Source organism: Gopherus evgoodei, chromosome 7, assembly GCF_007399415.2.
Source record: "Gopherus evgoodei ecotype Sinaloan lineage chromosome 7, rGopEvg1_v1.p, whole genome shotgun sequence".
Lineage (NCBI taxonomy): Eukaryota > Metazoa > Chordata > Testudines > Testudinidae > Gopherus > Gopherus evgoodei.
This window is the reverse complement of record NC_044328.1, coordinates 10,105,678-10,120,084: the sequence shown is the minus strand read 5'-3', so window position 1 is coordinate 10,120,084 and position 14,407 is coordinate 10,105,678. Positions and strand designations below refer to the sequence as shown.

The 14,407-nt window shown below is 41.6% G+C and overlaps 1 protein-coding gene across 2 annotated transcripts in view; it reads right to left on the bottom strand.

The window, feature by feature from the left end:
- SHOC2 (SHOC2 leucine rich repeat scaffold protein) overlaps positions 1-14,407 on the bottom strand; it is a 111,829-nt gene that overhangs the window by 20,939 nt on the left and 76,483 nt on the right. For both annotated transcript variants that reach the window (XM_030568915.1, XM_030568916.1), the window contains one exon: positions 3,451-3,581. In XM_030568915.1, the coding sequence (XP_030424775.1) occupies positions 3,451-3,581 (131 nt within the window). The remainder of the gene's footprint in view (positions 1-3,450; positions 3,582-14,407) is intronic.

The following is a 14,407-nucleotide window of genomic DNA, read 5'->3' as shown; positions in this document are numbered from 1 at the left end:
GCTGAATTGTTGCAAGTCACACTCAAACTGGAAATCAGATGTAATTTTTTTTTTATTTATTTTTTTTTTATAAACAGTGAGCATAACCAACCATTGGAACAATTTAGCAAGCGTCATGGTGGAGTTTCCGTCACTGGCAATTTTAAAATCAAGACTTGGTTTTCTCTCAGATATCCTCAAGGTATGATTTCGGGGAAGTTGTATGGCCTGTGTTATACACGCAGTCAGACTCTATGATTACAATGGGCCCTCCTGGCTGTGGAATCTCTGACTATAGCAAGTGTCCTTTGGAGAATCGGAGACCAAACTCATCCTCACTTTGATGACCACCCCAGTTGAAAAATGGATGGAAATAGGTGTGAACCCAGTACACTGCTTTTCAATGAGGTTTTAAAAAAAAATAATTAAAAAAATACAAATCTGTACTAACTTAATAAAAGTCTATGCTATGAATTGACTCAACATCAAGAATGAATTCACTTTACAGGTTCCTACAAATATTACTAAAGTTTCAGCCACTGAAGTCTGGCAGGTCAGCACTTTAAAAGCATCTTGAAATTCAGATAATGTAATACTACCAGAAATGGACCAAAACATGCCCCCAATGTTTAGGCACACTTGAAAAATTTTTTTTCAGAAATCCTAAATTTTTTCTGATCTTAATCCTACCATAAAATAATCTAAAAGTTACTTGTTTGTGTCTTTTTGTGACAAACGAATAATAAAAAAGAATCAAACAGCCCCAAAACAAAACTATTAGAATTAACTAATTGGGTGCTAAGTTTTGTCATTTAAACCAACTGCTTTTAGTCTTGGTTCTTGAGAGTTTTGTCTCTCTCTCTACAGCGATTCTCAGACGTTTGTACTGGTGACCCCTTTCACACAGCAAGCCTCTGAGTGCAACCACAATAAATATATAAAAAAGTGTTTTTAATGTAACACCATTATAAATGCTGGAAGCAAAGCGGGGTTTTGGGGTGGAGGCTGACAGCTCGTGACCCCCCTGTAATAACCTCGCGACCCTCTGTGGGGTCCTGACCCCCAGTTTGAGAACCCCTGAATTATTGTAAGGTCCTTTAGGCAGGAATCTCAGGTTTGCACTTGTCAGTAAAGCACCCAGACACACTATTGGCACCACAGAAATAAATAATGAGTGCCAAATTAATGCTGAAATTTCATCTTTCACTCATTATAATGCCAACCTTAATTCAGCCTTATTTGTTTAAGTATTGAAGGGATTAAAGATTCATGCATGATGTTACATACCAGAAATATTACAATATCTACAATCACAGAGAGAATAGCAGCAAGCTCTCAAAAATTTCAAATATCTTTACTTTTCCTGATTTACAGTTTTAATATTACAATAAAAAATTTATAGTGTTATTTCAGGATTGAAAGTGGTTTTTTTTTTAAAATTAAGGGTCGCTTCACACTCATTACATAATAAACCATCAAACTGCAACTTGCTCTGCTTCATGTCATGACTCAACAAATTTGCGGGTATTTAAACATATGAAAAAAAAGCTGTCAGAAAAATCACTGCAGCAATTTTTTTCTTAATTGTAAACAAGAGAACTTTAAGTTGCAGAGATATTAGTCGTATTAAAATCTCATTGTTATTTTGCACAATCTTTTAAGAGGAAATCCTGCCTTTAGTGATTTCGTTATTTAGTTGGCATTTTTGATTCTGTACTTTGCAATAGTACTTTGGGGTTGCCTAACATTTCATTGTTTCAAACTGACCTTGGAATTTGAAAAGGCTGTTTTTTAAGTCTGGGGCTATACATAAATGTTGATAATGTGTGTATTAGCTGGCGCATATAATTTTTCTAACAGCTCACAAGTAACTAACAATTAAAATATGTCTTCGAGGGGAAGATGTAGAGTTTAGTTACACACAGTCTAAAGAAAAACAACGCACTCAATATTTATGAAAGCTGTGGAACTGCTGCCTTTCCCAACCTATCCTTTTAAGATACAATATTTATTAGGCATTGCATCATGAGCTCTGGCTTATTTTGCATTTCAGCAATTTCATTACAAATGAATTTTCTTTCTATTGCAGCCAAGAATGCTTAATTTTAAATGGATTACACTATTACATTAACATCTGAGCTGCTTCTTTGTCGCAACATATAACTTATTGTTAGACTAACACATTTAGGTAAGGTAGCACTATTTGTTAAGGGAGTTTTTGATTGGGGTCAATTTATTTCAGGATAAGCAATCAGTTCTCCAATCAATTGCTTTTCTGTGTGTAATCACATTGTAGTTACTTTCATTTCGTGCCTGGGTGGGGTGGTTCAGCTTTGTTTTTAAAAGCAGCAAAGCAACTTTTTCTCAACAGCTTTTTTTTAAAGCACAAATCTACCTCAATATTTATCTATCTTTTGTTTCCAGTCAGTTGTTGCTAAATTTAATAATTCATACAATTATTATTTATTATTTATACAATTACTGTACTTGGTACATTCAATGGTCCTCTAATTTATGTTCACATCTTTTTCCTTTTTTCTCTGTATACACGTTTTCTCTTTTCTTATTAGGTAGATTTTAATAATATGATATTTGCAGTATAATTTTAGATGTAGTTCTTCGTAGAACAGGTTAGGTAGAATGAACAAAACAGTAGTAATGTTTGGATCACTAACTGAAACAGAGCAGAACAAACTCTGTGCATTTTATCATGAAGCCTAAAACAAGTTCCACAGGGTTGAGGAGGGTGGAATATCCTGTGATTTGGCTGAGGCAGGAGGACAGGACTAGCAAGTGCAATAGCAGTGGCAGGAAGCAAGACAGCTGGCCCCTGCACAGTCCTAACCACCACAGGATTCTGCAGATTTTTACCTTTTGTAGCTAGTGGGTGGTGTGCCACCCAACTGAGGGATGCACTGGTAGCAAAACATTGTTGTAATTGCAAACTCCTACATTACATTATTATGGAAATGTTAACATTAAGCAGCTATGACAAACATAGGGGCTTTTTGTTCACCAGTTTATCTAAAAAGAACAGTCCTGTTTCAGTTGGAAGTGGACAGGGAGATCCCTCTTAGTTTTCTGTCTTCTTTCCCCCTTAGCAACTGCAACAGGAACCTCACGTCCAACTAAAATGATGGGCCCCTGGCTTCACTGTTTAATTGTGTCATAAGAACATTTAGAAAATAGATAAAATGAGTTCATGTCTTGTTGCCTGATGAGTCGTCAATTGAATTACTGTCTAACTGGTTAGATATACATGTCAATGTTGCAACACTGGTGGATTTATAGATCTTCAATGTTTTATATACACATATACACACATATATATACACACACACACACACAGGTTAAAGTGAGGCTCTTTCCTTAAAGCTTTTCATGTAAAAATCAATCTGCAATATTTTGATGTGCTCACAAAACTAAAAAATCTATTACATTCCCCCCAAGTGAACACTGTGTGCCTCTCACCTCTGGTAAAGTGGAAATGTTGTTGTTCTCCAAATTCAGTTCATCAAGTTCACTACATTTTGCTAAAGACTTGGGGATTGCTGACAGTCTATTGTACCTTAGGCCAAGACGACTTAGACTGGACAAATTTCCTACAAATGCAAAACAAAGTGTTATTAATATATGTCATTTAGGGGTTAGGGCACAGGACAGAGTATGGAATCTTGTTCTATTTCTGATTCTACCACTGCGTACGCTTAGTGAAGAAACAATCTCTCTCAGGCTCAAGTTTCCCATCTGTAAAACGGAATTACCACACCCTTCACCGGGACACTGAAAGTATTAGCTGATGTTCACAAAGTACTCTATTTTCAGATTCTTAGACGAAATATGCAATAGAAGCATAATATGCATATGTTTTTCTATAAGTTTCACAACAGAGAGACACACTGAGTAATCAACAAGTTAATTTTTTAGATGTTCCTCCGTTCTGGTCTTTTCACAGGAAATTCAGCTTTTACCAATAGTTTTCCAGTTTTTCCCAAAATAACAAAAAATTACAATATTTTTACTATACGCCGTGTTGTTGTAGTCATTTTACTACATTATTATTACAAACTATTACAGTGATACACAAAACATGATTACATGTAATGAGATGAAGTCAAGTCAAAGGAAAGGGAGGCTGAATATCAGGGAAAGTATAACCAACAGTGAGATCTGTTAGCTGGGGAATATTTCCCCAAAGAACATGGTGAAAGCCCCATTGCCTTGAACTTTTGAAACCAGACTGGACAAAGCGTATTATAAGGACCCCTCCCTGTATCGTAAAGGGGATAGACTGAATGATCTAATACATCTTTCCCATTTGTAAGCTCTGATTCAGCCTAGTCTCTACAGAGACTTTCTGATGAGTCTCTTAATAAGGCAGGAGACACTCAGAGCAGTAGAAATATCTACCCTGCAGATATTGGGCTTAAGTCCCAAAGAACCAGAAGGCATGTCTGCAATGGATATCTGTGGCATTTTGCCCAAGAGCATGGGAAAGTGTTTAATTTATTGTCGATGAAGGCAAAACAAAAATTAGGAAAATGAAAGCAACAGTGGCTGAGCTGGTGGCATATGTTTATAATTATTACTATTATAACTAAATTGTTAACTATATGCAAAGTTAGTATGTCCTAACTTCATTTATAAATATAAAAGATAGCAAACATCTCATTTCATTGTGCCCATATTCACAAAGATCTTCAGGGTGAAACATTCTAGGGATGAGTCAAAACATTCTAACAGCACTTCTCAGAAATGAAATAGCATTTAACAATCTAGTCTATAAATGAACAACAGGCAAACATCATGCAAAATGTAAAAATCCATCACTTGTTCTTTGCTCTCCGACACACTTCTTGAGACAGATTTTGAATCCTGAGTTATATCATCAGGCACTATGCAATAAGTAGTAGCAGAGTAAAGGATATACATTGCCAACTGTTGTTTAGCAATACAAATGTAGGCTAAGTCAATGATAAGACTGTAAACTGAGGGCTTGTCTACATCACAAAGTTGCAGCGCTGGTGAGGGGGTTACAGCGCTGCAACTTAGGAGGTGTACACATCTGCAGGGCATCACCAGCGCTGCAACTCCCTGTTTGCAGCGCTGGCCGTACTCCCGTTTTGTCTCGGGTGTAGAGGATCCAGCCCTGGTGATCCAGTGCTGGTAATCAAGTGTAGACACTTACCAGCGCTTTTCTTGACCTCCGTGGAATAAGCAGGTATCCCAGCATACCTGAGGAAGCCTCTGGTAATCAAGCAGGTCTCCTTCCCCGGTTTGCAGGGGGGTTCGGGGAACGCGAGAGCAAACCGCGGCGAAGCTGGTCTCCTTTCCCGGTTTGCTCTCGCGTTCCCCGAACCCCCGTGCAAGCAGGTCTCCTTCCCTGTGGTTTGCAGGGGGGTTCGGGGAACGCGAGAGCAAACCGCGGCGAAGCTGGTCTCCTTCCCCGGTTTGCTCTCGCGTTCCCCGAACCCCCGTGCAAGCAGGTCTCCTTCCCTGTGGTTTGCAGGGGGGTTCGGGGAACGCGAGAGCAAACCGCGGCGAAGCTGGTCTCCTTCCCCGGTTTGCTCTCGCGTTCCCCGAACCTCCGTGCAAGCAGGTCTCCTTCCCTGCGGTTTGCTCTCGCATTCCCCGAATCCCCGAGCAAGCAGGTCTCCTTCCCTGCGGTTTGCTCTCGCGTTCTCCGAATCCCCGAGCAAGCAGGTCTCCTTCCCTGCGGTTTGCAGGGGGGTTCGGGGAACGCGAGAGCAAACCGCGGCGAAGCTGGTCTCCTTCCCCGGTTTGCTCTCGCGTTCCCCGAACCCCCCTTGAAGCCGCCCAACAGCGCTGCAGTGTGGCCACATCTAACACCACTTGCAGCGCTGGTTGCTGTAAGTGTGGCCACTCTGCAGCGCTGGCCCTATACAGCTGTACTAATACAGCTGTAACAACCAGCGCTGCAAAATTGTAGATGTAGACATACCCAAAGTGTACTATGTCTAATCACACAAGCAATTTTGGAAAAAGGGAACCTCAAAGCAGCTGCTGTCAGAGGGTCAGAATTATATACACCTCTACTCCGATATAACGCGACCCGATACAACACAAATTCGGATGTAACACGGTAAAGCAGTGCTTGGAGGGGGGAGCGGCTGCGCACTCCAGTGGATCAAAGCAAGTTCGATATAACGCAGTTTCACCTATAACACGGTAAGATTTTTGGGCCCCCGAGGATAGCGTTATTTTGGGGTAGAGGTGTAGTATTTTCCAGAAAACAAGATACATTGGAAAATCATTTTTAAATTATCAAAAGTAGAAATACCACCTCTCAAACGATCTCCAAATCTCATCTTTGTTTCTACCTCTTTCCATTAATCTCTCTCCTCCTAATGAAAAACACCCGTTGCTGCAATACATCATATACTAGTATTGATCGTGTCGTGCACAATATGCCTACTGCATCAGCACATACAGCTCTCCCGAGCCCAACAATTTGGTTGCTAGTCCAGGAGCAGTAAGTGTCAAATCTTAAGTGGTTCTTATAGCATTTGCACCAGTCTGCTAAAGCTTTTTGTAATCCAAGGAGATTGATAGCAGACCTTAAACATCACATTTTTATTACTATCTTCTTCCTCCCCCCTTTCATTTCCATTCCAAAAATTAATTCAGCAGCAGATCGCATGAATGGCTGGAGTTATGGAACTTGACTTTCAGAGATGTTGATCATGCAGAGCTTCCATTAACTAAAATTGCAGCTGTGGGTGCTCAGAATCTCTGAAAATAAGCTTCTAATGCTTAGCACATCTATTTTAGCATTTTTACCATGCTCAATGAGACACTAAACTCATACTAGAATTGAAGTGGGATTTGGGGGGAGAAGCATAATGGTCATCAGAATGAATTTTAAGGTCCACAGAAATTGAAGTACTGGATCAAACACTAGTTACTAGACACTAGAGGTCCTGCTAGTCCAGTATCCTGTCTCTACCAGTGGCAAGTACCACATGATTCAGAAGAAGGTTCAAGAAATCCCAATCACGGAGCAACTTGTTCACAAGAGAAATTTCTTCTCAACTTCCCTCAATTAGTGTGACTTGTGTTGGGAGTATGAGGGTTTATATCCCTTTTAAAGACTAAAATGGGGAGTAAGACTGCAGACAGGCTAACATCTGACGTGATCACTAACAACAGCTAAACCAAAACAGCACGTGTCCACTTGATTTATTCAGCATGAGTATGTAAAATGGACAGCAACTATAGAATGATTAGGTTCAGGTTCAGTTGTATTTGTCATTAGAACCATACCTCAACAATTCTTCTAGGCATGACCCTGCCAGTGTGCAGGCAGAATGTCTCAAATGAGAGCAGCATTAGATATTTATGAGCATGTCAGTTTGGCATCAAACTGAAGAGAAGTATTAGATAGGAAAAGCAGCAAGCTAGCAATAAACAAGTAAAGATACCTCCAACTCCTCTCTATGGCAAATGTCTTAATATTTTTACTCCCAATTTTGTGATTCTTTGATACAACTTTTGTTAAGCATGATTTGCAAGCCATCTTAAGCCTCAGCTTATTTTTCTTCTAATGGAAGATGCTGACCATAACAAAACCCCTGCAAAGTTATTTTTCTTAACTTTCTTCATGCAGGATTCAGATTGCCTTGGGGGAAATCAGTCTTTAGACATCCACCTTTGTACCAGTTATTTCAGTTCTCTTTTACTAAATGCAAATTTGGTCAATATTAGGAGCATGACATTTCTCTTAGCAGGCTCCACTCCTTTTCAGGAGACATACCTTTCATAGGGTCCTAGTTTTGCAGTAGCTGAAGCACAGAATTCCCAACCACTTCATTAGGGTGGCTACAAAACCAGATACTACATGCTTCACAAAGATGTGGCTATTTAATTTATACACAACTGAATTTAAAAACTGCTTGGGAGAACACAGAAAAAAATTCCACAAATTATTTCAGTTCAATGCATGCTACTATAAACAAAAATTGAAATAGGTTATTATAAAATAAATTCTCTGTTAAGGACATTTTCAGATGCGTAGAGGGGAAAAAAAGATTGACTGCTACTGTCCACCAACTGCAATGAGAGAAGGACCGCAAAGAACCAAGAGATGCACACATGCAGAAATATTACTGATCTGCAGAGAGACCAATTAAGGTGGTTTTTCCATTTCTCCCACATTATCAGTTTCTTTGAGAGAAGAGAAATAGTATCTCTTCTACTCAGAATATTTCAAAATTTGAAGAGACATGGTCTCCCCTACCTTCAGTTATTTTAAGCCCTTTGAGACTCTTCACTGAAGAGTACTACAAAAGTGTAAAGCTTCACAACAAAATGGGTAATGATTACTCTGCACCATGTAACTTAATGCATTATAGGTTAGCTTGCAATCCAGTTGGAATTTTTTTTTAATGTTATGGAAGCACTCAGACCAACATAAAATAAAATGTTTACTGGAACAAGTGCCTTTCATACAATTACATTAAAATACAAAGCTTTTTATGTTTATAAAACTTGTGCATTAAAAAGTCTTTCCATTATAGTTCTCTCCCCTTTTACGATTTATTGGTTATCAGAGAATTTGAAGCCTTCAGCAGTTTGCAATAGATAATTGCAACAATACATCATAGAGAACATTGAAATCTATTAAACAAAATTGTTAAGGGTGCACATTACAAAATCTGCAATTTTTATAGACATTTTGCAGCTACCTTTGATATCACACTCTCTAAGTTCTCATGTGTTAAAATGTGTATTTGCATTATTATGCATTGTTACCTTGTCCTAGTTCACTCACAGATCATTTTCTACTGAGGGTTTATTGTTATCACAGGTATGAAAGGGCAACTGATGCCATCTTTAACATAACAGGGAACTGTGGGGATAGGTTAAGTCAAACTGCACGACACTTTTCAGATGTAGTATAAAAAACTACAAAAAAATGTAGTATGCTTAATATGACATCTGGACTTAATTCAGTGAACAAAATGTGAGGTTGCAGCATGGAAGAAAAGGAACACAGATTCAGCCAATATAAGATGCTACAAGACTTAAACCAGACAAGACCTAAGTGTTTCTAAAAAGTTGGGAAATGGTGTTTAGTCACCTTCTAACAGAGGCTGGGAAGTCTTATTGGCAACCGTCAATCCACTGGCTCATGGTGAAGTTTAAATGGTCTAGTCAAGTTTCTGATGAATAGTTTAGAGGCAGCCTAACGCATACGTAGGCTACAGTACTTTGTTTAAACATGGTTAGGCACACTGTGTAGTATAGAAGCTGTCTAAAGCTTACTTACTCTGTAGATATTAGACTTTAGTCTTTGCAGATGTCAATCAGGCACCATCCACAGTCACTAAATGTTACTTCAAGGAACACAGCAAAAGGCTACTCTTCCCCATATTTTTAAGCCAATGACATAGACCAAATAACTTTGAAATAAGGAAGGAAGAGGGCAAACTCATGAACTGGTCACCAGTTTATAACTTTCATTAATGACTGCTACCTTCAAAGTGTGTGCAAATGCAGTGGATATCAGCAAGCTGCTCACAAATAATTAAGCACCCCAAAAGCCAAAACTGGACTCGCATTTTGTGTTTCATTTTTACATTGTTGGCAGGCATAAAACACTGGCACACACTTCTGAAATGTTTTCTCAGCTGTGAAAACTAGACTTGATTTGTGGTTCAATCACTCAGGCTTTGAACATAGAATCATAGGACTGGAAGGGACTTTGAGAGGTCATCTAGTCTAGTAACCTGCACTCATGGCAGGACTAAGTATTAACTAGACCATCCCTGACAGGTGTTTGTCCAACCTGCTCTTAAAAATCTCTAATGATACAGATTCCTCAACCTCCCTAGGAAATGTATTCCAGTGCTTAACCACCCTGACATTTTTCTCAATGTCCAACCTAAACCTTCCTTGCTGCAAGGCATCAACACGTATGCAGCCATATCAGACTTGCTTTTCTTTATTCTGTCTTGTTCCTTCAGATCTTTCTGCTTCACCTGATGCCTCCTCCTTGGCATGAATAAAATAATCTACTGTCAGTTTTGTTTCTTCATACTGTAAAAAAAATACTTTAAAAATGCTGAGTCACACCTTAGATTCCTATATCCATAAATATCAACTGATGGTACCTACTAGTGACTGAAAAAAAATTCTATTCCCTAACCTACAAGGATGAATGAGGGCATACCTACACTACGAAATTAGGTCGATTTTATAGAAGTTAATCTCTAGCAATCGATTTTATACAGTCAATTGTGCATGTCCCCACTAAACGCATTAGGTCAGAGGAGTGCATCCTCAATACCGTGACTAGCATCAAGTCACAGAGTGGTGCACTGTGGGTAGCTATCCCACAGTCCCTGCTGCCCATTGGAATTCTCTCAATGCCTGATGGGGCAAAAACATTGTTGCGGGTGATTTTGGGTACATGTCATCAGTCTCCCCCCTTCCCTCCCTCCTTGGAAGCAATGGCAAACAATCATTTTGCACCTTTTTCCGTGCAGACGCCATAGCACGGCAATCATGGAGGCTGCTCAGCTGTACACTGCTTTTGTGAGCATTGCAAACATCTTGTGCATTATCCTGCCGCCAGCACGAGGAAGACTGTGAAGAGGACAAGGACACAGACATTCCTGAAAGCACAGGATGTGGCAGTTGAGATAGCATGGCGCCATTCGGGCATGTTGATACAGTGCAACGCCGATTCTGGGCCTGGCAAACAAGCACAGACTGGCGGGATCGCATAGTGTTGCAGGTACAGGATGATTCTCAGTGGCTGCAAACTTTTGCATGCGTAAGGCCACTTTCATGGAACTTTGAGTTGCTTTTCCCCACCCTGAAGCATAGGAATATCAAGATGAGACCTGCCCTGACAGTTGAAAAGCGAGTATATAGCCCTGTGGAAGCTTGCAACACCTGTCTGCTACCCGTCAGTCAGGAATCAATTTGGAGTTGGCAAATCTACTGTGGGGGCTGCTGTGATACAAGTAGCCAGGGCAATCAATACCCTTCTGCTAAGAAAGATAGTGACTCTGGGAAATGTGAAGGTCATAGTGGATGGCTTTGCTGCAATGGGGTTCTGTAACTGGGGTGGGGTGATGGATGGAACGCATATCCCTATCTTGGCACTGGACCATCTTGCCAAAGAGTACATAAATCGCCAGGGGTACTTCTCAATGGTGGATCACAAGGGCTGTTTCACTGACATCAAAGTGGGATGGTTGGGAAAGGTGCATGATGTTCGCATCTTTCAGAACTCTAGGCTGTTCGGAAAGCTGCAAGAAGGGACTTTCTTCCCAGACTAGAAAATTACCATTAGGAATGTTGAAATGCCAATTGTTATCCTTGGGGACCCAGCCTACCCCTTGCTCCCATAGCTCATGAAGCCGTACACAGGCAGCCTGGACAGCAGTAAGGAGCAGTTCAACTATGGCTGAGCAAATGCAGAATGGTGGTAGAATGTGCCTTTGGACATTTAAAAGGGTGCTGGCGCAGTTTGCTGAGTAGGTCAGACCTCAGCGAAAGCAGCATTCCCATTGTTATTGCTGCTTGCTGTGTGCTCCAAAATATCTGCGAGAGTAAGGGGGAACGTTTATGGTGGGGTGGGAGGTTGAGGCAGATCTCCTGGAGGCCAATTTTGAACAGCCAGACCCAAGGGCAATTGAAAGAGCACACCAAGGCATGCTGCGCATCAGAGAGGCTTTGAAAAACAGTTTCATGACTGACCAGGCTACGGTGTGACAATTGTGTGTGTTTGTCCTTGATGCAAAACCGCCACCTTTGGTGAATGTACTTCCTTGTAAGCCAATCTCCCTCCCCTCTTTGACCACAGCTGGCACAGGAAATAAAGTCCCTATTGTTCTGAATCCATTCATTCTTTATTTATTTAAAAAAACTTGAGATCACTAGCAATGCTGAATAGTAAAAGGAAGCCCAGGTGTACAAAGGGTTTGATAATGGGGAGGCGGGGGAAGACGAAGACCACATTGCTTATTGTACCCACACTACAAATCAAAGCTGTTTAATGACAACCTTCTGTTGCTTGGGACATCCCCTGGAGTTGAGTGGCAGAGTGCCCGGAGCCTCCCCCCGCATTCTCAGGCATCTGGGTGAGGAGGATATGGAACTTGGTGAGGAGGGCAGGCGGTTCAAAAATGGCTGCACTGGGGGTCTGTAGTCTAGCTGCCTTTCCTGCAGCTCCACCAGATGCCTCATCATGTCCATTTGATCCCCCGTTAGCCTCAGCATCTCCTCCTGCATGTTACGATCACGGTCACTGTCTGCTTTCCTGGCCTCTGCCACTGAATGTCTCCAAGCATTCAACTGTGCCTTATCAGTGCGAGAGGACTGCATGAGCTCTGAAAACATGTCATCGCAAGTGCGTTTTTTTCGCCTTTTAATCTGCGATAACCTCAGGGATGGAGTTGATGCGGGGAGCATAGAAACATTTACAGCTGCAGGGAGAAAAAGGGAGAGTTCACTTTACAGAAGACACATTTCTGAGAACAAAAGGGAGACTCTTTCACAGTGAATCAAGAAATTCACAACAGACAGCATATGTGTTTTAGGTACAAGGTCGCATTTTGCCTTTTATATTGAGCACCCGCCAGTATGGTGACACATCACACATGGCTGGGCAACAGAATTCAGTTTGCAGGCAGCCATGGTAAGCAAAAGGGTACATGGGGTTGACTTCTTCCGTGTTCGTAATGTGTGGGAATGGTTTCAAACTGCAGTGCCCTCCATTCCCATAGCAACTAAAGCCAGTTGTGTTTGCCGCTTAAAAGGAGGGGCTGCGGTTGCCATTTAAAAGGAGGGGTTGCGGTTTCAGGGTGAATGTGTAGCACACTCCTGCCTCCCAGCGTGGCTATTCTCCGAGATGATCCCTTTTAGCCAAGCGCAAACAGTTCAGCATGCCTGGGGTCCAATGTGTTGGACATCACCAAACAAAGGAGATTACTGTCCCCTTACAAAACTCCCCTTATTTCAACCAGGTGACCATGAATGATATCGCTCTCCTGAGGCTGACACAGAAGACCAAATGTTGCATGAACGTGACCAAAACCCAGGACCATTCATTGCCATGCTTTGTGCTGCAATGATTCCAGACTACTTGCTACTGGCTTGATGTGGTAAACTGTCCTACTATGGAGGACAAATAAGGCAGCTCTCCCCAGAAACCTTCTGCAAAGGCTTTCAAAGTACCTCCAGGAGAGCTTCATGGAAATGTCCCTGGAGAATTCCCACTCCATCCCCAGACACATAAACAGACTTTTCCATTAGCTGTACTGGCTGCAAACGCATCCCAATTGTTCAAACATTAAAACACTTTTGCTTTTAACCCCTGAAGTTTCGTTACAAATGTGAACTCACCAGGAGGTGCCTTCTCTGCCATCAGGGTACAGGAACAATAGGCCCTGGGAGGGTATTGGCTCCAGAGTGAGGAAAAGGTACTGCCTGCCAGGGAGAATGGATTCTCCACTTGCCTGCTGCACATTCTCCTTCTCCTCCTCCTCCTCCTCTTCTTCCTCATCCACAAAATCCTCATCCATTGCGTGAGACTGCCACCTTGCAGGTGTCCATGGAGAGTGTTGGGATGCTGGTATGGTCCCCCTTGGAATGGCATGCAGCTGATCACAGAAGCAGCATGTCAGGGGCTCTGACCCAGAGTGACTGTTTGCCTCTTTGTCTTTTGGTAGGCTTGCCTGAGCGCCTTAATTTTCACATGGCGCTGCTGCGCATCCCTGGTGTAGCCTCTCTCCACCATGCCCTGTGCAATTTTGGCATATATATCAGCATTTCTTCTGCTGGATCGGAGTTCTGCCTGCACAGATTCTTCTCCCATACAGCTATCAGATCCAAGGTCTCTCATTCACTCCATGCTGAAGCTTATTTGCGATTCTGCTGAGCTCGCCACGCTGACCAAACAGGAAACGAAATTCAAAAGTTCCCGGTGCTTTTCCTGTGCACCTGGCTAGTGCATCCAGAGTGGTCACATTGGAGCACTCTGGGATAGCGCCCGGAGGCCAATACCATCGAATTGCACAGCAATGCATCTACACTATCCCAAATTTGACCCAGGAAGGTCGATTTTTGCACTATTCCCCTCGGTAGGGAGGAGTACAGCAGTCGATTTTAAGGGTCCTTTACGTCGGCGGAACAGGGTTGGTTGTGCAGATGCATTCATTATAAAAATCGACCTAACGTGGCTAAATTCGACCTAATCTCATAGTATAGACCAGGCCCGAGTGACCAGCATGAATAATATGGGAAATAAACAATGTTAAAAACATACACACAAAGCAAATGAAATCCAGAGCTAGTAAACCACAATAGACACCAGAAGTCAATCTGATTTATACAAAAGAACAGTATGTAAGTATTCACTCTAATTTGTTTGCATTGGGAGATTCTTTTTAGATAA